This window comes from Rhineura floridana, chromosome 3, assembly GCF_030035675.1.
Source record: "Rhineura floridana isolate rRhiFlo1 chromosome 3, rRhiFlo1.hap2, whole genome shotgun sequence".
NCBI classification, from domain to species: domain Eukaryota; kingdom Metazoa; phylum Chordata; class Lepidosauria; order Squamata; family Rhineuridae; genus Rhineura; species Rhineura floridana.
In genome coordinates, this window is record NC_084482.1 from 36,006,104 (window position 1) to 36,032,863 (window position 26,760).

A 26,760-nucleotide genomic window follows, 5' to 3' on the forward strand; every position below is an offset into this window, starting at 1 on the left:
TCCGCCATGCCCCTTCTATGATAAGCTTCCGCCGGGCCTTGAAGACCTGGCTCTTCAGGCAGGCTTTTGGGGTGGGTTAGGTTTTTTACTGTTATGGTTTTAAATTTTAATGTTTTAATGTATTGTTTTATCTTGTACGTCGCCCAGAGTGGCTGGACAACCAGCCAGATGGGCGACTAATAAATTTAATAAATAATAAAATAATAATAATTACATGGCTTAGGACAGCCTTTCCCAACTAGTGGGCCACCAGATATTGTTGGACCACAACTCCCATCAGCCTCAGCCAGCATTGCCAATGGTCAGGAAAGATGGGAATTGTGGTCCAACAACATCTGGTGGCCCACTAATTGGGAAAGGCTGGCTTAGGACCACAATACCTGATGGAACCCTCTCCCGACATGAACTTACCTGTACATTACACTCAACATCCAAGGCCCTCTTCCAGTTGCCTACTCCGAGGGAAGCTGGGAGTCTGGCAACAAGGGAGAGGGCCTTCTCAGTGGTGTCCCCCTAATTATGAAATGATGTTTCTGACGAGGTATGCCTGGCACCAACACTGTTATCTTTTTGGCGCCAGGTCAAGACTTTCCTCTTCTCCCAGGCATTTTAGCACGTGGTTTTAAATTGCTTTTTAAAAATGTGTTTTTAAATTTGTATCTTTGTTTTTAATGTTTTTAATTGTTGTAAACTGCCCAGAGAGCTTTGGCTATGGGGCGGTATACAAATGTAATAAATAAATAAATAAATGGGGGGAAAGCCTCGGTGACATTCCAGTCAAACTACTATGAACACAACTGCCAGCCAGTGGAGATGGTAGAAGTGGTGGCAACAGCAACTGCCCCACCACCCGACATGCTTACTCCCATACCTAGGAAGTACCAGGACTACAGCAACATCTTCAACAAGAAGGCAGCAGACCAACTGCCCCTCCCCCATAGATCATATGACTGTGCCATCAACCTGCTTCCTGGGGCCCAGATCCCCTCTGGCTGCACTTACTCGCTGTTTGACCCAGTGTTGGCTGCCTTAAGGGACTTCCTTAATGTCAATCTGAAGTGGGGGTTCATTTGCTCCTTCAAGTACCCTACTGGGCCCACCCCTACTTTTCATTAAGAAAAAGAGTGGTGAGTTCTGCCCCTGCCAAGACAACCAGGAGCTGAACAAAATCACCATCCCCAACAGCTACCCACTACCCTTCATCAATAAGATGCTAGAGCTACTGTGAACGGTGAAAATCTACACTTGGTTGTGCATGGGGCATACAACCTTGTCAGGATCCGGAAAGGGAATGAATGGAAAACTGCATTCAAGGCCCGGTATAGCCACTTCTAGACCTGGTCATGCCATTTGGACTATCGAATGCTTCAGCAGGCTTCCGGCATTTCATGAATGACATTTTTTTGGGACTGCCTTGATCGCTTCATGATTATTTATTTGGATGACATTGTTATTTACTCTGACTCCCCAGAGCAGCACGAGGAGCATATGAGAACAGTACTGCAGAACCTGAGGGAACACCACCTATATGCCAAGCTGGAGAAGTACAGGTTTGACCTAACCACACTGGGCTTTCTGGGCTACCAGATCATCCTGACCGGGGTGGAGATGGACCCAGAGAAAGTATGCTGCATGCTCTCCTGGCATCCCCCCCCCCAGACAAAAAAGGACCTACAGCATTTCCTGGGGTTTGCCAATTATTATAGGCTGTTCATTGCTGCTTTCTCCAACATGATGGCTCCGCTAATAGACTGTCTAAAGGGAAGCTGGCCAGTTCTGATGGACTGAAGCAGCCCAACAGGCATATGAGAGCTTTAAACAACTGTTTTCATTTGAGCCCATACTACAATATGTGACCTCTGCTAGCCTTTCATAATGGAAATGGACACCTCTGACGTTGGCGTCAGAGCTGCGCTATTGAAAGGGGGGGACCTACATCGTTGTGCATACTTCTCGTGTAAGCCGACTGACTCTGAGCAAAACCATACTGTATGGGAGAAGGAACTACTGGCTATCCATGATGCTTTTGACACCTGGGCACACCTTCTAGAAGGGGCGCGGCATGTAGTGGACAGTTGCACCAATCACCTGAACCTAAAGAGTCTCCAAACTGCAAGTTGAACCAGTACCAGGTGTGATGGTTCCAATTCCTTTCCAGATTTTACTTCTGGATCACCTGCATACCCGAAACAGAAGAGCAGATCCATGCTCTCACAAGACAGAGTACAACAAGCCATGCCCAGAGACACCCCTCTGTCACATCATTCCCCTGGACAAGATCGTGTGATCCCTGGGTTAGGACGTCAGAGGTGCCCAGGAGAAAGACCCATTCGCCAGGGAGCAGATTCAAGAGGTGCAGGAGCCCAATCCCTATCCCACTGATATGGCTTCTCCTGAAGGGGGGGTATTGCTTTATCACTACAAAGCTTTATATGTGCCCCCCAGCGAGTGTTGGGATAAGGTGCTACGGCAATGCCGTGACACCCCCATCGTAGGACACTTTGGGGTATTTAATATGATGCAGGCAGTTATGCAAGACTTTTGGTGGCCTGGAATAAAACATAATATCAAAAAGTGCATTCAGACTTGCCCTACCTGTATAAGAGCCAAGCATGCCCCAGGGCGACCGGATGAGTTATTGGAACTGCTTCCCACACTCAAGGGGCCCTGGAGAATGGTAACCCTAGACTTATCATGGATCTGTCCCCTTCACAGGGGAATGCCATCATCCTAGTGGTAGTCAATGCCTTCAGTAAAATGGCCCACTTCATCCCATGCTCAGGCTTATCAACTGCTAAAGAAACTGCCCAATTGTTTGTCAAGCATGTTTCCTAGGCACATGGATTCCCAAACAGCTTGGTCTTGGACTGGGCCCCCCAATTCACTGCTTGGTTTTGGCAGACACTGTTCCAGTTGCTGCAGATTGAATTATGACTGTCCTTCGCCCACCATCCTCAAACGGATAGGCAGACCGAAAAAGTCAATACCACTCTGGAACAGTACCTGTGCTGCAATGTCAGTTACTAACAAGACAATTGGATGACCCTGCTGCCCCTCGCAGAACTTGCCTACAACAACTCGGTGCACTCCTCCACCCAACAGACCCCCTTCTTTGCGAACTTCGGCTACCACCTCCACACCTTTCACAACCCTGCCACCACCTTGGTTGACAGCCGGGACCTGAAATCCAGGTGGGGGACAAAGTGTGGCTATTCACGCACATCTTGCCAACTACATCTCATCGTCTGACAGGCGTTCCTACATTCTGAGACATTAGTTAAAGGCACACAAGTGGCATACCTGGGTTTGACTGGGCATAATGTGTGAAGTAATCCCATACATCAGTGTATTATATATTTCTCATATACAGCCCTTTCCAGTGTGGGGGAGTCCCGTTTTGTTCTCTTAGCTCATATTAGCCAACTCATATTAGCAGGGTTGGCATTCGCTGCATTTAAAATCTGTCCAGCATGTCAATTGCTATTTAGGGTAGTTATGAACAACAACAACAACAACAGAGTGTGAGAAGATTCTGCTAATGAATAATCAGATTCATTAAGAGTCAATGGGGATATCTCACCCAGCTAGTTTTATTTGCACTAAGGAGAAGCTTTTGGAAAACAGGTTTGCTCTCATTAAAAATTATACTTATCAGCTTGTGCCTGTTTACTTCACATGGTTCAAGAGTGTGTATATGACTGCCCTGGAGAAGCAAATTGATATGACTCTTTTTGCATTTTTGAGAAAATCTGTTTCTCATTGCAACAATAGGACTGCTAATAATGTATAATGAAAACCTTGTTTCTCTTACAAGATATACAGAGCAATTTTCCAAAGTTCAAAGCTATCAATCAATTCATATTTCTTTACAGCATAACCAAAAACTAAACATAAACTTACAAGGTGTCTCAAAAAATTTTTTTCAAAGACACAGGTATACACATTCATAAATAAATACAGGGAAAATGATTCCACATGGGTGGAAATGAATTTTTGTCTTGTAGATGGGGAGGGGTTGCATTGCAAACAGTGGCCCCAGTCCACATGGCTCTGTGTTTGAAAGCTACCCTGCTGCACTTAGGCAAAACAGGACAGGGCTCCTGATCTTTCATAGTTATATAGAACGGGATTTCAGCAGGTTTAGCTTTTCATGCAAGATACAGCTTGTTTGGAAGATTCCACCAGTTGAAATTCCCTCTGCTACATAATTATTAAAAGTGCAGGGCCCCTTTTGCATCTGGCCACCTGACCTACACTGCCTAACCAGCCTGTGCTGAAGCTTCAGAAGTGCCATCTGGTTAGGGTTGCCAACTGATGGGGGTGGACCACCCTGGCCTACTGCTTTTGCTTTTAGCAGAGTTTTGACATACAGAACTCAGTAGGTAAGGGCTTCCATGGCATGAAACTCAACAGTTTTATCTGCTAACTGCTGCAGATCAAACTTCTGTGAAAGATACAGCTACCAGGGCAAGTTCAATAGCTTGCAACCTGCAGCACAAGATGCTTTGCAGAGTGGGAGGAGGGTATGCCAGAAGTGACCCTCTTTACTGTGACTTACAGCTTTGCATCCTAAACGTGTCTGTTCAGAAGCAAGCTCAACTATATTCAGTGGATTTACTTGCTAAGTGAATATGTTTAGCGTTGCATATTCCCAGCTTGGCAAACAGTTACCAACCACCTTTAATCATTCTGACTAACCACCCATATAGTTCAACCTACACAGTATGTATATGCATTTTGTCATGCACATTGATTATTATGTCCGATTGCGAAGTTCCAAATGAGATAAAAAAATTATAAAAACAACAGCAATGTAAAATAACTGAGCCTTCAATCCAAGGCACATTGACGTGGGAGAAAATGCCATTGAAGTAAATGGGACTTGATTCCAAGTAAACTTGTCTGGGCTCAGATTGTGACTCTCATAAAACCTCTCAAAAATTTTATTTAAAAAAAACCTAATCTCAGTAGTTTTAAAAGTAACTTCTCATGAGGGCTGGATTCTTCTTTGGGGACAAATGACACATTTCTTCTGGTTACCTGGTATATGGATGTTGCCAACCAGCTGGCTACTGATTGATGTGGACAAAGTGGCTTTTAATGTCACCCTGTGATTTTAATCATGAGTATATTATAAGAACTAACCCCTTGACAGAATGTGCAGGTCAACATTTTGTTTTGTTTTGTTAGGAAAAATATATTTTCTTAGGAAATGGAGAAAAGCCTGAGGAGGTCAATAAGTTTGCCCGTGTCAGGGTATGTAGCCATCACTGTGCGTTGCTTAAAAGACGTGATATCTTGTTCTTTAAATATTTACAATATGCATGAAGGGTTAAAGAGTGAAGTGAACCAAGGCTTTGAATACCAGATCTTAATTCTTCTTAATCCAAAATCACTTAATGCACCTGGCATTCTGCAAGCTGAATTTCTTTAGTTGATCTGTGATTGATTCTTCTTTAAGAATATAAGAAAAGCCTGCTGGATCAGGCCAGTGGTCCATTTAGTCCAGCATCCATATCTCACAGTGGCCAACCAAATGCCCGTGCGAAGCTCAGAAACAGGATCTGAGCCCAAGAGCACTCTCCTCTCCTGCTGTTTCCAGTGACTGGTATTTAGAAGCATATTCCCTCCGACCGTAGAGGCAGAACATAGCATATTTGAATTATATGCTGCTTTGGCACATTGCTCAAAGCAGTTGACAGAGTACTTAAAATAGCATAAATACTCTGCTCACTGTAATAAACAAATACAAGATTGCATATTAGTAAAAGTCAGCACAGAGAGGGGAAGACCTTTGCTATAGCATCTGGTGGCCCTGCTTTGCAGCAAGATGTTTAAGCCTGGATAGCCTTTTAGCTGGTGGTTTCATGTGAGTCAAAGGAGTTGTGTATGCAGTACCTTATTAGGGAAAAGACAGTTCTCCTGTCTTTCTGCCATCTTTGGAGCCTCTCCACACAGAGAGAAAAAATGCATTGGGTTGTATCCAACATAGGGCTAAATCCGGGCACCTTTAGTGCAAAGGGACTTACCCCCCTCCTCCCTCTGCATGTGCCCAGTGCTCTCCCCAAATCTGCTTTGGCGGGTCGAGAACATTCCTAGAACAGATTTTAATGTGTAACTGATACAAGAAGGCTTAGTTCTGGTTTGTGTAGAACAGGGGTCACCACCATGGTACCTAGGGAATGCCAGTACTTCCTACAGTACCTCCAAAAGGTCTCGGCACACCTCCCCTCAGACATTCCCAGTGCATGAGAGGCTGTTTGCTCTCCCTCCTCAGTTCCTGTTTGCACTGGCTTGGCCTCCCCTGCACTGAACACGTCCACTTAAACGTGCCCACATTTCACTGGATGCCAGGACTGGAGACTGTTGGTGCTTGGCGGTTCTTGCGTGAAACAACACGTTACGTTGGATGTAAGATGGTAAAGAAACATCACAGAGGCATAAGAAAGTTTAAGAGTCTTTACTTAGACATTACGGCCCAAAGGCTTAAAGATAGATACATGTAGAGTTTTCCCCCCTTCAAGGAGAAGCTCTCAGTTCAAAGACAAGACACAGAAGAAGGAAGAACTAACAGCAGGCAGCTGTAACTTTCCCAGCTGTTATCTCCCATTACCATGGCAACCTGTCTGGCCTTGGAAGTCTGCTCTCTCAGACCAGGCACAGCAGATAAGGCTGCTTTCCCATACATTTTGAAACATTTCAGACTTGATGAAAAAACACATTGGTAGTACGGCCTAGTAAGCCAACATTCCCCCCTTTCATCATGTCTGTAAATCCATTACAACAATAACAATAATACATTTCTACAATGCATCTTGCAATACATTTCAGTACATTTCAGAACATCTCTGTACATTTAGCTAAAACTTTATTCAATCAAACTTCGGTTGCACACAAGTCAGATACAGTGTTTCGGGATCCATCTCAACCTCTTTGTGCATTCCTGGACTAGTTATTAATCCCACAGTAAATCTTTCTGGCGGTTTGCCAATGTTTGATCTCTCTGAACGTCTCAAAGGCACTAGAGCTTCTGCTCTCTCAGCCCCCCCGTTTGAACTGGTACTTGGCACAGCTTGCTCAGGAAATTCCATTTCTTCAGCCTTGAGTTTCTTATTTCTACGTTTCCCACAAATGAGTTCATTTAATGCATCCCTGAGAGGAATTTGTGTACCTTCCACTTTCACATCTAGGTTTGGCTTAAATGTTTGTGCTTGTGTTTCAGCAGACCCTGTAAGAATGACTGTTTGCCTTTGATCCCAAGGCTTTTCTGAGACTTTAATGCTTCTGCTCAGAATTAATTGCTGTGTTTCTGGTATTCAAACTCTGAAATATGCATTCTGAAACCCCAGAACAAATCCCTGTTGTGCTCTGGGTGCAAGTTTGCCTCTTCTCTTGTTTTGTGATATGTGAACCCAGCATCTAGCTCCGAATTTCTGAATGTGTTGCACTTTCGGCTTTCTCCCAGTGAGTTTCTCATAAGGTGACATTCCAAGTGCACTGTGTAACACCCTATTGTGAATGTAATTCGCATACAGAATTGCTTCTGCCCAAAAGGAGTTCCCTAAACTTGAATCCATTAACATTGCTCTCATTGCTTCCTGAAGCACCCTGTTTTTGTGCTCTGCAACCCCGGTGGAAGGTTTAAGTGCTATTTTCTTACTTGCCAGCACTTCATGCAATGCTTTACTCATGAAAACCTCTCCTTGGTCTGAGCGTATAGCCCCCACCGTGGTGCCATGTTGAGTTTCGATTCTCTTAATGAACAGTTTCAGCTTCTGCTCAGCTTCACTTTTCTGCTTGAGCAAATAAACATGACAAAATCTCAAAAAATCATCAACCACTACCATAAAGAACTTAGCACCTCCTCGTGAAGTGTTTATTGGCCCTGATAAATCAACATGAACTAGCTGGTAGGGAGATGTTGTGGTGCTTTCAGCCTCCCGGTTTATGGGTGCAATAGTCATTTTTGCTTTATGGCAAGCATCACAATCCATTAGCAACTGTCCACAGTCTTTTAAACGCATGTTTTCACTATGCATAGGGGTTTTCTTTACCGTGTCAAAGTTTGCATGCCCCAGCCTCTGATGCCATTCATGGACGCAGCCTTGATGTGTCTGTGCCTCAGCGTTTAACACAGCACATCCTGCTTGACTGCCCTTTATTACAAACTGAGAATCATTCAGACTTCCCTGCATGCACACTTGATCTCCCCTCATTACATAACATTTGTCTCTATCAAACAAGACTGAAAACCCACAAATGGTCAGTTTTCTCACAGACAATATGTTATGAGACAGTTCTGGTACAAACAAACAATCTGACAGTATTACAAGCTTATCAAATCTCACCAGTCCTCGAGCCTCCACATTTTTCCGCGATCCATCCGCCAATTGCACAAAGTCCTGCTCATCTGTAGACGTGTAAAACAAACTCCTGTCTTTGATTAATATATGGCTCGCACCACTGTCAATAATCCAGTCAACAGGTCCTAAATCTTGAGAGTTCTGTTTACAAAGTTCACACTTCCACTATGCGTCTTCCAGCTTCCGTCCCTGGAGTTTCGCTTGACTGCACAGTCCCGCTGCAGATGCCCACGAGCTCCGCAGGCATAACAAGCCTTTAGCCGCTGCTGCTCTTGCTTGTAATCCTGCTTGCTTCCGACTGCCTCCTTCGGCATGGCATTTTTCTTCTCCTCTTGTCTCCGCTGCCATTCCTGGGACAGCTTTTCCTCAATAAATGCAACATTGAGCCCCCCATCTGGCATCGCTTCCATTGCCATGACGAAATTATTCCAACTCCCATCGAGTGAAGCCAGGATCAAATAGGTCTTCTGAATTTCACTGTGTTCGACGCCTCGGTCCGTCAACTCAGCAAACAAGCGTCTGAATTCCGTAAGATGCTCACTCATATCGCACTCACCCGTGAAGCGCATCTGATACAGCTTCCGTGCCAAACACAATCTAGATCCCGCGGTCTGTTGCACATGAAGAGCCTCCAACCAGTCCCACATCTGTTTGGCGTTTGTAACATCTCTCACGTGTAGCAGTTGAGAATCGGATAGAGCCAGGGTAATAAACGCCTGCGCCCTCTCATCATTCCGTGTCCAGGCCGCTGTAAGGGGTGTAGGGGGTGTTCCTTCAATAGCTTCCCATAAATCCTCCTTGATTAGAAAAGCATGCATTCTTGGCTTCCAACTGCCATAATTCTTTCCAGTAAGTCGTTCCATCAGCAAGCCTCCAGACATGTTTACTGCAGCCATCTCTGCTCACCTTTGTCTGATTCAATCAATCACTCTGCCCTCTGGAACTCCGTCTGCCGTTCAGACCAGCCACTTACTCCTGTGTAACGCGCATTGGATCTGGGCCCATAACCCTGTTGGTGCTTGACGGTTCTTGCGTGAAACAACACGTTACGTTGGATGTAAGATGGTAAAGAAACATCACAGAGGCATAAGAAAGTTTAAGACTCTTTACTTAGACATTATGGCCCAAAGGCTTAAAGATAGATACATGTAGAGTTTTCCTCCCTTCAAGGAGAAGCTCTCAGTTCAAAGACAAGACACAGAAGAAGGAAGAACTAACAGCAGGCAGCTGTAACTTTCCCAGCTGTTATCTCCCATTACCATGGCAACCTGTCTGGCCTTGGAAGTCTGCTCTCTCAGACCAGGCACAGGAGATAAGGCTGCTTTCCCATACATCTTGAAACATTTCAGACTTGATGAAAAAACACATTGGTAGTACGGCCTAGTAAGCCAACAGAGACATGCCCTCCCTTCAATTAAAAACGGAGGAGATGTGCAAAAAGCTTTTCTCTGTGAGTACCTGGTGGCTGATGTAGGTGCCTTTTTCCATTGATGGGGCACAGGTGATGGGGGGTATGCCTGCCCCATTTTGTGGTCCTGTCTCTGTCTGCTCTTTTAGATATAGCAAGTATTTTGTGTTCTGCCACAGCCCCATAGCAGGCCTTTTGCTTTATGCTGCCCCCATGGCAGCCATTTTGAGACTGGAGGCCAATAGCACTTTCTCAGAATTAACAATGTGCCCTTTGGCCCGAAAGGATTGTCAACTCCTGGTGCAGAATAACCCTTCCATGACAGACTAAGGTCCCCCAGAGGAAGGTGCCCCACCACCTGTTATAACCAGTCTTGCTACATGCATCCATGCATGCACTTTTCTTTATTTCTCCCTTTTGTATTTAGAATCTTAACTGCTCATAAAATCCATGCCTTCTTTCTTAACTCCTTCCAGGACATTTAGAGTTCCCAATGAATGCTCAAAGTATGAAAAATTGAGAAGGAATCAGGCCAACACATTACAATAGCTTCTCATCAGTCAGTGTTTCAAATCAATGTTGAAGTGGTACACACTTGCTAAAGGCTTCTGTTATTTTCATCTATTTTGATGTATTGTAGACTCTCCATATGAATCAGACATTTGGTTTGAATCAAGTCTATCTGTCCCCCGTTTGCTACAAATGTTTACTACAGTCATTACTTGCAGTTTGATACGCCTTTGAAAAAGTGCCTTAATTTTGGTTTGAAACATCACCTTATCTTTTCTGTAGTATTCACCCATCCTTCCTCCCCACAAACTACCTTCAGTCTATTCTGCTAGGCATTTAGAAAAGATAAAATGTTCAAGTAGAGAGTCCATCAGAGAATACAACATGGCGTGTGTCCTGCTGTCTTCTTCACAAAAGCAACATTGTACAAGGTAAATGGTGTGGTGGTGCTGTGTGTGCGTGTGTACGTACACACATACACACATAAAATTAAAAAATAAAGTTACAATTTGTGGGCTGTCACCTTAGTTCCAATTATATATGTATATACAAACCCATTTACTCCAGGGTCCTTGTTAGAGGAGCTTCCTCAGGGCGAGCATATCCTGGATTACAAAATGTGGGTGTGATTTCTATGCTCTACTCCTTTGTTAGCCTTGTTTGTATGAATAATGTCTGTGCAGGAATCACTCTTGAACTGAAGGCTACACACTTCCACACGGTTTCTCACACTTTTAATTCTTACTGAGGTCGAGTTTTGCATTATGTGCAAAACTGGAAGTAATGCATATCCTAATGGCACTGTTAAACATCCCTAACCTCCATGTCCTCAAGCAACGTGAGGTTATGAGCAAGGTTTCGTTTCTCCAGTGTGCTGTCTGATTGTAACAAAGCCTCATTCTCTTGTTGTGGACTCTTCTTTCTCTTCATCACCTCTTCAGCCTCTCTCTCCTCTTTCCCTTCTTCTCCCGCTCCCTCATTTGGGTTACAAAGTGGACCTTCACTTGTTTTTGCATTATGGCAACCTCCCAACTTTCTGGGTATCAAAACTGGTCTTACTGGGCCATCTTCTTCCCCCTTACCCAGTCTGTGCTTGAAGAAACTCATCTGGCTGTCCACAAGGATACCGCGAATTTCTCTGCTGGTACCTTTTGAAAGGTCTGCCAAGAAATCTAGAAGAGCTTCTTCTGCCAGCTCAATTAGGCTCTCCCTAATTGTCTTCACCATTCACTGGCTCAGCTCTGGGCTGTTGTTTTATCCTGCCAGTTGTGAACTCCAATCTGTCTCTTAACCCCATCTGCTATAAAACATCCTCTTGCTCAGCTGCAACTCCAGTGATGTGAGTGCACCAGATGACAAACCCCTTGCCCATGGTAATGTGCCAGAGATCTGTTTGTTGTACTGGCCATTTACCTGCAGGATCAGGACCCCAACCATCTGTCCCCTAGTAACATTCAGGAAGTACTCTTCGGCAGCAGCAGCCAGCCAGCAATACTGGCCCCATTGCACTGTCATGTCACTGGTGCTCCACAACATGCCTATGGGTTGGTTGTTGAATTCCAACCCCACCCAACACCTGCTTAGTTCCCAAAACAAATCCTGTTGGTTTCAGCTTTGTACAGGATGAGATGACTTTCAATCACAGCAATTATCAGTGACGGGGCAGGAAATAGGAGGGTATCAAACACTCAAAGGCTGTGAGGCACAAACCACCACTGCTCTCACCCCCATGATGAGCAGGAGAAGCAGATGGACAGCTGATGTGGCTGAATGTTATAAATGAGAAGGATACAGCCTGTCCAACAAAAAGATGAAATGCTAAATAAGGAACTCTTGTAATGAAAAAAAGGAGATATTTTAGACTGGTTATTTTCTAGGCCCCTTTTTTGTAATGGGCAGGCCACATTCTGATCCTTTTTAACCAACCCTTCAGGCTTCTGATTCTTGCCTTCCCATAACTGTCCCAACACACACATCCATTCTTCGTGATAGTAGTACCACACTCCCAGCTGTCGTATTTCCTTATGAGACTATGCATAAGGCTACACAGTGCACCAGCATGTAATGCAAGCAGTTGGGCCCATACAAATCCCTGATGGCCTTCGGGACAGCAGGTCATGGAGTAAGAACATGAGATGAGACCTGCTGGATCCACCAAAGAGCTCATCTGCTCCCGCATCCTGGTCTCACAATGGCCAGCCAGATGCTTATGGGAGGCCCGCAAGCAGGACCTGACTGCAACAGTGCTGTCACCTCTTGTGATTCCCAGCATGGCTAGTGACCACTGAAAGCACTATTCTCTTTGTCTTTTAAAGTAAACTGGCATGCTCCACAGTTTTGTAGTACAGTAGGCCCCTGCTTTACGGCGTTCTGCTTTACGGCACTTCGTTCATGCGGCGGTTTTCAATTAGGGAAAGGCCCTGCTCTTACAGCGCTTGTTCCACTAATACAGTGGGTTTTTTCCGTCACGCGCCATTTTGATGTCATTTTTGCGCAACGCGGCCCATTATAGTCTATGGGGCCCCGCTTTACGGCAATTTCTGCTTTACGGCGGGGGCCTGGTCCCTAACCCGCCGTATTAGCGGGGCCCTGCTGTAATATTGTCCTACCCCTTTTTGAAACAATACTTTTCTGGTGTTCTGAGTGTTTCTCTTGTCACTTTTCACTATCAGGAGTGACTCAAACATTGGTCTGATAGAGTAGTGTAGGCCTCTTCTGGTCATCTGAACTTTAGATCCCATCCCCAAGGAGCACATTGGTAGTGACAATGCAGTATAAGGAAAGCAGACGGAAGGTTTGGTTCTTTGTGCTCAGGATGGCAACAGACATTTGGTGAGCAGCCCAGATAGAAATGAGAATTTGTTTTCCTCGCTGCAAAACGTTGAGATGATAGAACCTTTGGAGGGTAACTTCCAGCATCACAGATCAGTAGCGCACACCATAGTGTTCATGTGTTAAGAGGCATGTCAAAATAACAGTAGAGAAGGTATCTAGTTAGCTGTTTTGTTGCAGATAAAACACAATGGGAAGGGTGGGTGGGAGGGCAAACCAGGCATCCCGTACAATTCTTGGTAAAAGAATTTGTCAGGAAAACTGGTTTGTCCAACCAAAATGGCTCTGTGGCAATGCACTGGGAAACATCTTACCTGGATTAATGCCTAAAGGTTAGACTAGGAATCAGCAAGTTTTCACAGCTGAACTGAGTTAACTGGAAGCAGAGTGAAAACACCTGTGTTATCAGTGTCTAGCCTGGTACCTCCAGGCCACTGGACTGAGAAACTGCATGTCTGTTAGGGCGTGAAAACCCTGGAATACAGCACCACCAGGAAGCCCTCTGATTGGCTAGTCAAATAAATAAATAAATTCTACCTGTTGCTGGCTTTCTTTCCCATAAAAGTGATTTGGTGCTTTTGCTAAATGCCCCATCTAACCTGATGCTATCCAAGACGCACATCTCTGGGGAGATGTGGAACCATGGGCCAATTTGCCTGCCTTCCGGTGTGTGTCACATTTGAGCTAGGTTAGACAGGCTGTGTTATTTTAGCCTGTGACTTGAACTCTCTGTATTTTGGTATCATACCTAACCTTCTGGATGTTTGGTTTAAAGGAATTGTTATGCTGCTCAGTTTTTGCACTTATTTCCATTTTTAATAAAGCTACCTCCTATTTCTTCAGTATGTGTTCATTGCAGGGGGAGTTTTGGCTCTTTCACAAACTACTGTGAAATTGGGACTCTGACCTGAGGCTCCAGGACTCTTGACCTGTGGAATCTCTGGCAAGTCTGTAATTCTGGCACTTAGGGTTTCCTCTTGACCCAGAGTGGGATACCAGGTTAAAGGGATGGTGGCAGTCTATCTACCTTGCAGGGTTGTTGTTTGGTTTTAAGTCAAGGTTCACACAGAAGGTGCCTGACTGGGACCAGCTATATCAGGTTGGGTGGCTGGGTCCCGGGTTCTTTACAAAATTCATGTATGTGAGGAAGAAGTAGGTGAGGACTACACATTGTAAATATCTTAGCGATTCTGCTGAAAACAGAATACCCATATTGGCATGAACACTTAGCCATGGTGTGATGTCTTCACAAGTTTCCCCACTCCGACCAGAGACAGCCAGTGTTGACACCTTGGGACAAGTAGGCATTCCTAAACATTGCAGCTTGCAAGAACTATACATTTACATCAGCATATCTGTATTGCCCCAGACAGGAAGTTCAAGGCTGCATTCAGACATGGGGTTTATTGTGCTAACTTTACTGATTATAATGGTAGTGCTTCTGTCCTGATTTCTAGCATTCTAACATTCCTTTTACATTGCAGTACCTGTTGCTGTATGGAACTGTGGCTTTTTGACCGATATACTGCCATGTCGTGCTAAATTTCATTCATACCAGTGGGTGTGGTGTGACACAATGAATGTCATTGGACATGTCACTACTCCTCCACCCTTTCCGCACATGTGCACTTCTGTTTCCCTGTGATTCCCCCAGGGAAAGAACTGTATGCCAGTATACCACCCCAAATTTTGTCACTTTACTCCTTTGATTTTTTGAGTTAATAGGATAGCAAATGGATTTTTTCTGGAAACAATTAACATGGAAATGAGCGCTGAACTTTCACAGTATTCCACTAGATTTCTAGAAGGGGCTTTTACTGTATGTCTTGTGAAAGATCAAATAAAATGTGGAAATTATCAGGTAAGGAAACGTTGCAAAAATAGAATAAAATGCTATCTGGATGCAGCCCAAATTAGGGTCTCCTTATGTGAAACTGACCTGCATCTTATGACAAGTCTCATCAATTGACTATTATCAAAAAGGAAATTAGAAGATATCCTGGTTGTAGTGCTCAGACCTTCATAGAAGTTTCCATCATTCTGGCTCAAGTAACAAAGAGTCATTCCATGATAACTTAAAGAGCTTTAAAGAGTCATTCCATGATACCTTAAAGATATATATAAAGCTGCTGCAAGACTCAAGATCCTTGAAAAGAAAAAGAAACTAAAACCAGATCCTCCTATGAACAGTGATCATATACTTATTTGCTGTATTGCTGCAACAATGTCTTATATTTAACTAGTATAGCAAGAAAGAATGAAATTGTAAATGAAAATGCATAGCTTTGCTCATTACACTCTCTCTCTCTCTCTCTCTCTCTCTCTCTCTCTCTCTCTCTCCCTCTCCGGAACCAAGTACAACGGATGGGTGCAAGAAGGGAATCGGGACCCTAGAGCTCAGGAAATGTAGATGGTGTTGAATTTCTGCCTTGAATCGAAAGGAATGATGTTATTTATAAAACCGTCTTCACCACCCACTGCCGTGCTCAGAGCGCTGTACAGCTTAATAGCAAACAATGTACAGGCAGCACAAACAAAATGCAGAAGACAGCCTATGGGGGAAGGGAAACTAGAAAGAAAAGACCAATCCCACGCTTGCTCAGATACGTGGGCGACATACAGTTACATGATAACGTAGAAATGGAAGTGCATCTCTCCCCCGCCCTTAGTTCTTTAGATCATCTTATTATTTTATATATTATTTAACCATGTGTAGCAATCTCAAGACATCCATGGTGGCACTTGGAGAAAGGATTAAGACTCTGCTCATGCCCTGGATATGTTTTACATAGAGCTGTCTGTGGGGAACTGCAAGTATGATTCTGTATATGGAAGGCAGGGCTTGCAGCATCCGAGAGTGGAGTGCTGTCAAGTGACGGAGGGGCGGGGGTAGGCCACTTTCCAGCATCTTCATCAACCAGCATGGCCACAGGCCAATAACAATATGGGACTACTTGAGGATGTGTGTGCATGTTTTCTCTAGAAATAATAACCACTATTATAATTGTTAGGAGGCCAACTCTTGAAACACGTCCTGTCTCATCCCCAGTGGCTCTCATGGGTATAGCACCGTCCTACCATCCTCTCTGTGTAAGTGCTCCTAACTAGAAAGGTCAGAAAGGGGGGAAGGCAGGGAGGTGCTATGCCCATGAAAGCCACTGAGGATCAGACAGGAAATGTTTCATGAGTTGCCCCTGATTAATTTCCCCAGTATCTTGCAATGCGTTGGCTCTTGATTTTGTAGAGATGCTCACATCACATGGAAGCTGCTTGATAAAATAATTTTTACGTGATGTTTTAAGAGCACTTGATGAAATCTGGATCCCTTTGCTGCTAAACTGCATAAGTAATTGCCAGCCTGTTGACAGCTACTTAAAATATTCTGGCATTCTAGCTGGTTTGCATGTGAACATTTTGCTCTTGCTCCTTCAGCACCACCGCTTTGGAGGAAGATTATGCTTCTTTATTTAGTTAAATTTGTTAACACTCAATGAGATAATGTTTCCTACCAGTTTAAATAGTAGACTGGAGGAATCATAGGGATGATTCATACATTCACAGTGACATGGTGGGTGGGTGGAGTGCCCACATTCCTCCCTATCGTGTGAATGAGGTATTGTGAACCACACAGTGCTTGAATGAGAGGGAGCCAGCTCCCTTACCTTTCAAGATTGCCCCCCATAACAACTATTTTTAGACGGCTACAGGGAAGCCATGATTTGGCTAAAATTTATTTATTAAATAATTAAAGCATTGCTGTCAGGAGAGGGCAGTCTGTAATGAGTATCATTCAGGGCATCACCACTGAAAATACCTTCTCCCTGGTCACCACATGCATAAACTCTGAAGGCACCTGGAAGATGACACCTGTCACAGATATTACATTATGGGAGAACATAGTGTTGTAAGATTGTCTTTTGACAAACCTCATGCTGGGCAACATGTCAACCATCCCAGAGTAACTAAGTCTTATATGATTCTTCTTCAATAATCATCTTCATCTTGGGAAGTGCTATCATCGACCTTTAAGAACTGGTGCCAGTGTTTGCTTTTTTCCTCTTCCCTCCCTGCCCCTGTCCCTTTGTGTGTCATGTTTTTAAGATTGTAAGCCTGCAGGCGGGGACTATCTTGTATCAATTGAATGTGGGGAAACCATTTGAATGGGATACAAATACAATAAATAAATTAGTTGAGCAACATACTTGCCCCAAGGCAAGTGGGCAGGGGTTGTGCCCAGCAATGGAGCACAGGACCCAGGTTCAATCCCTGGCATGGGAAAAGATCCCTGCCGGAAACCCCAGAGAGCTACCTCCAGTCAGTATCAATAGCACTGAGCTAACTGGACCAAATGGTCTGGTTCCATATGAGGCAGCCTCCAATGTTACCAAGGCACCTCTGTGGGGTGGTCAAGCATACCCACACAGAGCTCTTGAAAGAATTTGGAAGTTTGACTTGGGCATGGGTGGAGCAGCATCTCACTCTGTGCTGTATGTGTATGTTTGTATGTAGGAGAATCACAATGCTCAAACCTATTTTGGAAAGAATATTGGGGTTCATATCTGCAACCTGAACACATTCACAGCTCTAATGTTTCAGTAGCCTTTGGAAAGATAGGCAGAAGAACACTAAAGACTAAATTGATCCATATTTGCTTGCTTGCTTGCTTGTTTTGAGAGCTCCTGTTTAGGGAGCTTCAAGTGATGGCGTGAAACCTATTTGCCCTGGCTTTTGATTAATTGGATAACATATGCATGGGTTGTGTCAACAAGCAAAGAGGTTGTATGTAATCGCCCCCTCCCCGCCAGTTAGTTTTGGGCATGCAAACTTTGGCAAAGGGCATCTGCTATATATGGGAAGTTTGCTGGTTTAAACATCAGTGTTCTGGTAATTTCTTGCCCTTGTATCAGGCCAAATAGCAATTTCTCAGAATAACTCTTGGCATTTATATCCAAGCTTTTCTGTAGAGGAATTGGGGAGAAACTCAATTCAGTTGCATTTAAAGGCAAACCGACCTAATGTGCACTTGCCAAATCAATATTTAACCCAAATCATATCTATCCTTCAAAATTTGCTCGTCTCCAAATTTGCAGTGCTGTTCTCGAGACCAGTAATGTGCGTAAAAATGCATGTATTAGTGAAAATAACATAAAAATGCATTATATTATGAAAAAATGCTTTGCAAGAATGTATATATTATGAGAAACTGCATATAAAATATGTAGAAGAAATTCACACTAAAACGCTGATGAATTTTCATGAGCACCTTTTAAAAAAACAAATTGCATAATGATGTGGAAATGTGGAGAAGTGAACTGAAGATTGGAAAAATGAGAAACAGAGAAACTGGAATTGACAGATTGCCCCATCCCTAAGAAGATTCTCTTCACAGGAGATCCAGAGGTATTTGGACTGGAATTCTAAAAAGTCTAGAAACCTCGTAGAACAGGGAGAGCCAACATGGTGTCCTCCACATGTTGTTGGACTCGCTTCCATCACGCACTGCTAGCATGATGAACGGTCAGGGATCATAGGATCAGGAAGCTGCCTTATCCCAAGTCAGACTGTTGATCCCTCTCGATCAGTATTATCTACACTGACTGGCAGTGGCTCTCCACGATTTCAGGCAGGATTCTCTGCTAGCCCTACCAGGTGATACCAGAGATTGAACCTGGGATCTTCTTCAAGCAAATGATAATAGGAGCTATAATCCTTCAACATCTGGAAGGCACCATGTTGGCTACCTCATTCTACCGATTATCCCATGAAATGAGCCCAGCTTCTTCATGCTGGCACACTGCTTAGCAAACTGAACAGTAATCCAGTTATCCCTCTTGTCTCTCTTCCATGCCTATGGTAGGCTGCCCCTCCTCCTTTAAAAGGTATTAAAGTGCAACATAAAAATTTCATTCTATTGAATATCCCTTGCCATATTTAAAACATGCATTCGTACAATCAGTATTTTAAAAGCTGAAAAACTGCTGTGGGGATGAGAGAGGAAAGAGCTCCAGACAAGGAGGTACGAGTGGCTTTATGATATCACACAGAGACAGCCAATCAGAGCTGTGCACAGCCCTCTTAGCTGCAAACAGGAAAAATGAGTTTCCCCTGCACTTGATTTTTACGAGACAGCTGAATTCAGAACTTACTGTGGTGGGAGACTTCCATGTCTTTTCCCTCTGGGCCAGGACAGCATAGGAATTGGTGGCTGTGACTTCAGGTGTTTTGGCACAACCTCCTTTACTTTGTCTCTTTTACCAAATAGTCTGCCGAGATGCTGGAAAGAAGGTGAGGTGCTGCAAAACGGAAATGCAACCCATAGTTTGTACTTCCTCGGTGTCGGGAACATGTAAGTGTGCAACCCATCTCCAAAAGCTTTGCTGGTTCAAGAGAAACATAGAAAACTGCCTTATACCAAGTCAAATCATTGGACCCCCTAGCTTAGTATTGTCTATGATGGATGGTAGTGGCATACAATAGTATGTGCTCTAGCACTGAGCTTCCCTATCAAGTAGAAACATTTTTCTCTATCGATGTCCTTTAGTGTACCAGAACTAATGCCTCCTGTCCTGTCCAGAGGCACCTCTTTTACCTTCTGCACCAATTCCCTGCTTTTACTATATTCACAGCACCGGATTTGAAAACAACAATCGGAGGTAATCCTAAAGTCAAGTTCTGTCTGAGGAGACCCCATTTTCAGGGTTGTCCAGGCTATCTGCAGTGACTTCGGCAGCTGTTGAGCAGAATAGACCTCATCTCAAGTTCCAGTTGTGCATCTGCAGCCATATCAGTTCCAGCTACCATCTTGGCGCTGAAGCTGCAAGTGCTGTAAACCAAGGATTGCTCTGAGCAGGTTCTCATTGCTCTTTCTTCTGAAAGATAATTTGATTTTAAAGCCAACAGTTGTAGGTGACAGCCTTTACTAGTGGGTGTTATAGAAGGCATATGCACCAGATAAGGCTTAGGACATCCTAGAGGTGTTGCCTTTAACTCTAGCGCAGGGGTGGGGAACCTGCCACTCTCCAAATGTTGTTCAACTCCAGCTCTCATCATGGCCCATCCCTAGTCTTGCAACTGCATCAAAAAGATAGGCAACATCACTAGGAAGAGTACTTGGTTCCAGGAGCAAGAAGAACTTCTCTGACCATTCACACCTTGATTGGTTTCTGAAAGGTACAGCATGAAAGAATTTCCTCATGGTTCATAAGAGGTATCTTTATTGGAAGGGCACTCTGAGCTGGCTACCTCCTGAGAGTGGCTGACAGAGCTGGTAGACTCAAGAAAAGTCTTGCTGGGAGCCAGATAGTTGACTCAAGTGAGATGGACAGATCTCGTCCAGGATGTGTTGGGTGAGATTCAATATCATTCTCACTGTGCCTCCTTCCCCAGGTAAGGCACGAGCTGGATTGGCCCCTAAAGCTAACTTAGGAAGGAAAACACATTTACACACAATGAGATCTTTGGCCAAAGGTCCCACCTGCACAAAGCCACCCTCAGTCCAACCGAGTGACAGCCTTGGTCAGATGGACAACTTTATTTAGGAAGCATCAACAATTTATAGACCACTAGGGCATGGTGAACAGTAAACAGATGAAAGACAGAGTCATCAAACAAAGTCGTGATACAGACGTAAGAAAAGAACAAAAGGTGCGTTTTCACTCTTCTTGTCTTCCTGTCCTTAAAGTTATCGCCCCCCCTTTGACTCAGACCCTTCATGACTTATTGGAAAAGAACAAACATTTTTGTTCTTTTCAGGGTTAAATGTGTCTTTGCAGGGAACACATTCTTTGCCTATGTCCTAGATACGCAAGGCAACTTCAGCAGATTCTAAATGCCAGTACTTTACAAAGAATTAACATATACTTAGCTCAAGCCTGAAGGAAAGGCTAAGGAGCAATGCATTTCAGAACACTCATAAGCCTACAAAGGGATAGTTTAGATCCATTTGGGGTTGCTACTTGAGGCATTCATATTTTCCACGCCAACAGATGGACCACACCTGAGTGGCAGAACGTACTGTGCACTGCATGCAGAAGGCCCCAGGTTCAGTCCATGGCATGTCTATTTTAAGAAGGGTCAGGTAGCTGATGATGCGAAAGACCCTGGAGAGTTGCTGCCAATTAGAGCAGACAGTACTGGGCTAGGCAGACAGATATTCTGCCCTGATTTAAGCTGGATGCCTATGTTGGCAAGGCACAGGAAGGTGTCATGATAATTTTGTCTCAAGCTCAGCCGTGTAACTGCTGCAAAACATTGCCAGTATGTGCCTCGTTCTAAATTTAGATGCAACTATTTGATTTGTTAACAATAAATGCTTTTTTTTAAACAAAAAATTAAACTTATATTTAAAAATCACATGCGTCAGTGAGCAATATAAAATGACAATGACGGAGGTGGGTGGATAGTATAATAGGTGACGAAGGAAAGTTCCTCCACTGAGGAAAGGAGGCAGATTAATTCCAAAGTAAAGATGGCAATCAAATTTTTGATGTGTCCTCTTTTTCTTAAAATAAAGAACCAGAGCCTGAGAACATAAAATTTTATGGAACAACCATCTCCGTTTCCCCAGTAACTGTTTTACAGTGCAATCCTAAATAAAGTAAGCCCCATTGAATTCAATGCTTTTTATTCTCAGTTAAATGAGTATAGGATAGTAGCCTCAGAAGACCATTCCAGTGCCTCTTTTCAATTTTTTTAGGATTTTTTTTATTTCTCGAGTGGTGTTTGGGTGGGCCAGTCTTCACATGTTTCCTCTGGTTTACAAGGCATGGCTAACTTTGCAGATGGCACCATTGGGAAGGGCTGCCCAAAAGCTCCATATTATATCTGGGTCCTGGCAGAGTTCATAAGTTAACTTTGCAATCCCACTTCTTTTATTTTTAGAATTTCTTGATCACTTCATATCCAAAAGGTTCAAAGCAGTATATATAAAAAATCTTCAAGACAATAAACAAAAATAGTATAAAACACATATTTAAAACCCAGAAATTGACAAGAAGCACAGCTGAGATTACCCCCTCTAGAAACGCTTGTCTAAATAAAAAGATTTTCACCAGGCAATGAATGACCAATATGGTTGGCGCCTGTCTAGTTTATACAAGAGGGAATTCCATAAAACAGATGCTGCAATGTTAAAGGTGTCATGATAAACACATGTTAAAATAGTCAAAATTAAACTTTATTTTGTCTCTTCCCCCTTGGCTTCTTTCATCTTAGTCAGGGAATTGGGTTACAAAGGGAACACAAAAGACCAGTGATTGGTTGATTGACTGGCTGGCATATATATGAAATTAAGAATTTTTTTTGCTCCAATATGCATAACTTGACACTTGTTTACATAAAATTGCATTTGCCATATTACCGCCCATTCATTCAGTTTTGAGAAGTCCTTTTGGAGCTCCTCACAATCCCTTTTTTGTTTTAACAGCCCTAAACAATTTAGTGTCTTCAGCAAATTTAGCCACCTCACTGTTGACCCCTAACTCTAGATCATTTATGAACAAGTTAAAAAGCCCAGGTCTCAATATCAATCCTTGGGGAACTTCACTTTCTACACCCCTGCCCATTTATTCCTACTTTGTTTTCTGTTTCCTAACCAGTTCTTGATCTACAAGAGGACTTCTCTTTATTCCGTGTCTGCTAAGCTTATTCAGGAGTCTTTGGTGAGGTACCTTGCTGAAAGCTTTTTGAAAGTCCAGGTACATTATGTCCGCTGGATCACCTCTATCTATATGCTTGTTGACACTCTCAAAGAACTCTGATAGGTTAGTGAGACAGGGCTTACCCTTGCAGAAGCCATGCTGGCTCTGCTTCAGCAAGTGTGGCTCTTCTGTATGCTTTGGTTATTGTATCTTTAACAATACTTTCTACCCGTTTTCCTGGGACAGACATTAAGCTAACCGGCCTGTAATTTCTGGGATCCCCCCAGATCCCATAGTAAAGAATGGTGTTACATTGGCCACTTTCCAGTCTTCAGGTATGGAGATGGATCTGAGGGACAAGTTACATATTATACATAAGGAGGATTTCACAATATCTCTCAGGGACTGACTAAGAAGGGTATTACAGAAGGAAGATAACTGGTAACTAAGCAGAGAGTTGCTGTCAGTGGCTGATTTCTGAAATGATTGGCACTTGAGGTTGAAGTCTGCCCAGATGCAACATTTACTGATGAGTAAACCCTGGTTATGTAGGGGCAGGGAAGACATGTTACATATTCCAGACCTGAGCCCTGGCATTTAACATAAGTTTTATGGGGCTGAAGCCCTGCGAGTTCTGATTCAAGTTGAACTCCGGATGTTTCCTCATTTTTCTCTCTTGGCAATTTTTTCTTTTATCCAAGAAAATAGAATATAGCCTTCCCCATTCTGATGTTTTGGACTACAACTCCCATCAACCCCAGCCAACATGGCCAATTGTCAGGGATAACGCAGCTTATAGTTAGTTCATTTATATCCTACCTTTCCTCCATGGAGATCAAGGTGGCATGCCTGGTTCTCTTCCTCCACATTTTATCCTCTGGTGAGATAGGCTTGGTTGAGAGTCAGTGGCTGGCCCAAGATCACCCATTGAGCTTCATGGCCGAGTCCAGTACTCTAACCACAACACCACACTGGCTCTCCACTTGTAGTCCATAAAATCTGGATGGCATCAGGTTGGAGAAGCCTGGTGTTTGGGGTTCAACCAAGAACCTCCCTGTCCAGTGCTAGTTGTGTTAGCTTGTATTGAGTGATGAAGGTTAGACTTTGCTGCATTATATTGATTATGGGACAGAGGGAGTGAGAGGGTTTGCACCTGAGGGCCTGAGGGACAGCCTGTGGGATGTGATGTGGCTTAGTGGCCAGCCACCAGTGTCGCTACACAGAATAAGAGTCAAGTGGGCATAGAGCTGGGAGTAAGAAAAAATGGGCAATTAAGGGAATGCTCCTGCCTTAATTGGTATTATGTTCTCTTCACGTAAATGTGTATTCAAAAGTGCTATTTGACAAACTTAGCTTTAAGTACATACTACAAGTTTGGTTGTTTGATTGCCATCAGCAGAGCAAGAAAAAGTGTTTTATTCCTTTGTTCAGTGGAGTGTGCTTATTTTTTCCTGTATTAAATCCTGTTTGGATTAAAAATTTGGCTCAGCAGAGGTTTTTTCCTACTTCTCATTTTAATAACTACCCAGATCCATGACGAATGCTCTGATTTTAAATTGTGAAAGGCTTCTGTTTGACTGATACATATTGTTCTCTTATTCAGCATTCTTTTGTGATGATGGCGATTCTCCAGACAATGTTATAGTTGTGTCTTGAAAGACTATGGTCGGTATTCAACTAAAATGTTGCACTAGCGCAACGGGATTTCCCCCTCTCCTCCCCCGCATGCACCCTGTCCCATCCCCAAATCTCCTCTGGAGGATTGGGGAAAACCCCAGCAAAGATTGCGCTGGCGGAGGAGGAGGAGAGACAGTTGTGTTGTGCAAGGAGAAATCCTTGCACCAGTGGAGCAAACTGGTTAGTGCTACATTGAATACAACCCAGTGTCAAACATGGGGGTTCACAGAAGCATGCAGCTAATGAACAGATAAGGCCAAACCATAAATCTGCCAGGCAGGAGGAACCAGGGGGCCAGCCAGCATGTTTACCATTTGGGAAGTGCCGAAGGAGGAGGCACAGAAGTCCTTAAGGGAATCCAAATGTCCAGAAACCAAGAAATCCGACCAGGCAGGGCAGGGTTCAAGGCATGGGTTTAACAGGAGAGCTGGAATAATATCTGCAGCAAGGCTTGACATTGACTCTAGCAAGGAATCTCACTTTCCTTCCAGCCCTTTTGTACTCTGCATGCTGGCCCAGGTGCTTCCAATCAGCCTGTGTTCTTGCAAGCTCTCCTGCTCCTTAATCGCACTGATTGCCTTTGTTGCTGCAACACCTGTTGGTGTCTTCTGTCTGCTGGGGAAGGGGCAGCCTCCTGGTTGCTTCCTGTTTCTGGCAGGCAGGCTCCCTCAGGGGCTTGTCTCTGGTCTGGTGAAGGGTCCTGGGCTGTCTCCCTGCTTGTCCCCTTTCCTGGGTCTGCGGTCTACCATTCCTCTTCCTCCTCAGATGAGTCCTCTGAGGGGAGCATGACACCCAAACATCTTTCTCTTAATATTCAGGACAGTAAGGTAAAGGGACAATACACATTCATAAGTTCCTGTCAACCGCATTTCCTCATTTGCAATGGGAAAAGTAATACTTCCATGTGTTACAAGGGCAATGACACATCTGTATGTGAAAGTTGTTAAAGGGAAGTTAACTAATGTGTATTTGTGCTCTTTCTCCCTGAGCTGATATGGTGTTGAGATGCATGAAACCCCAAAACATGGTTGAACATAAGATCCTCCCTTAATTCAGTCCAAGCTCCTGTTGATGTGGTTTTATTGGGCAACATAATGCACTCAAAAGCAGATTTGGTTTGCTTGATGTCTCCATTTGTGAAGCACCATCTCCTCTAATCCAGCAAACAAGCAGAGCCACTCCTTGAAATGGAATTTGCAATGTAGACAAAAAAGAATGGAATGTCCCTTTAGCAGAGCTTTATTAAGATGAACGTACATATTTGTTTAGTGGGGGAAACCTAGAAACATTTTAAAATTAAGAGACATACAAACTTAGGGTTGCCAGGTTCAGGGCCTGAGACTGATCCTGTATCTTTAGGAGAAGAGAAAGTCAGCCAAGTGCAGGTGTTCTTGCAACACTGTAATGGGAAAAACCACAAAGTGGAATTCTCCCTTCCCCCTTGGTTGGAGGTGGCAACCAAGAGATCTTTTGTATTTTTAAAAGTTGTGCAGGGGGAAGGGAGAATTCCACCTTGTGGTTTTCCCATTACAATGTTGCAAGAACACCAGCACTTGGCTAACTTTCTCTTCTCCCAAAGGTACAGGATCAGTCTCAGGCCCTGGGCCTAGCAAGCATGCATTTTGTTTCTCAGTCTCTGATTGGCAATCTCCTTTCTTTCTTTCTTTCTTTCTTTCTTTCTTTCTTTCTTTCTTTCTTTCTTTCTTTAACAACATTTATATACTGCTTGATTGTAAAAATAACCTCTAAGCAATTTACATGAAACATTAAAATTATCAATAAAAACAGTTAAAAACAAGCAATTGAAAACATTAAAAAGACAGTTAAAAGGAGATTAAAACACATCAGCATCTATTGTCTGAATAGGCTCGCCTAAACAAAAATGTTTTCAGCAGGTGCCAAAAAGAATACAGCGAATATACCTGTCGGATGTCAATAGGCAAGGAGTTCCAAAGTTTAGCTGGTGCCACACCAAATGAATGGTTTCGTACACGTGCAGAATGAGTATTATGTGGAACCTATAACAGTGCTAGTTCCACAGATCGAAGCAGTTGAGCAGGCACATATGGGGTAAGGTGGTCCTGTAAGTAAACTGGGCCTAAGCTGTTAAGGGCTTTACTATACAGCCATGATAGTGGCTGTATACTATAGTCAGCATGGATTTTTCACATTCCTCAATGTTAAATTGAAAATACTCCCCATTCCATTCTGATGCTTCCCATAAGCTCATTTCAAAACAAAACCTTACAAAATTTATAGTCCTGAACTCAGAAATGCTTGCTTAACAACCTTCTCAATTTTCATGGCAAAACACAAAACAGTCAGAAAGAAT

At 43.6% G+C, this 26,760-nt stretch overlaps 1 protein-coding gene across 7 annotated transcripts in view; it reads left to right on the plus strand.

Annotated features, from left to right (window-relative positions):
• The window catches only part of STXBP4 (syntaxin binding protein 4), a 211,224-nt gene that overhangs the window by 129,152 nt on the left and 55,312 nt on the right, over positions 1 to 26,760 (plus strand). Inside the window, exons 18-19 of one of the 7 annotated variants that reach the window (XM_061615296.1) lie at positions 19,376 to 19,459; positions 19,740 to 21,367. The exons of 3 other annotated variants lie outside the window; for them this stretch is intronic. In XM_061615296.1, coding sequence (XP_061471280.1) covers positions 19,376 to 19,459; positions 19,740 to 19,834 — 179 coding nt within the window. In that variant the 3' untranslated portion in view covers positions 19,835 to 21,367. Of the gene's footprint in view, positions 1 to 15,469; positions 16,501 to 19,375; positions 21,368 to 26,760 lie in introns of those variants that run through there. 3 more of the 7 variants (XM_061615295.1, XM_061615298.1, XM_061615302.1) reach the window with 3 other exon arrangements.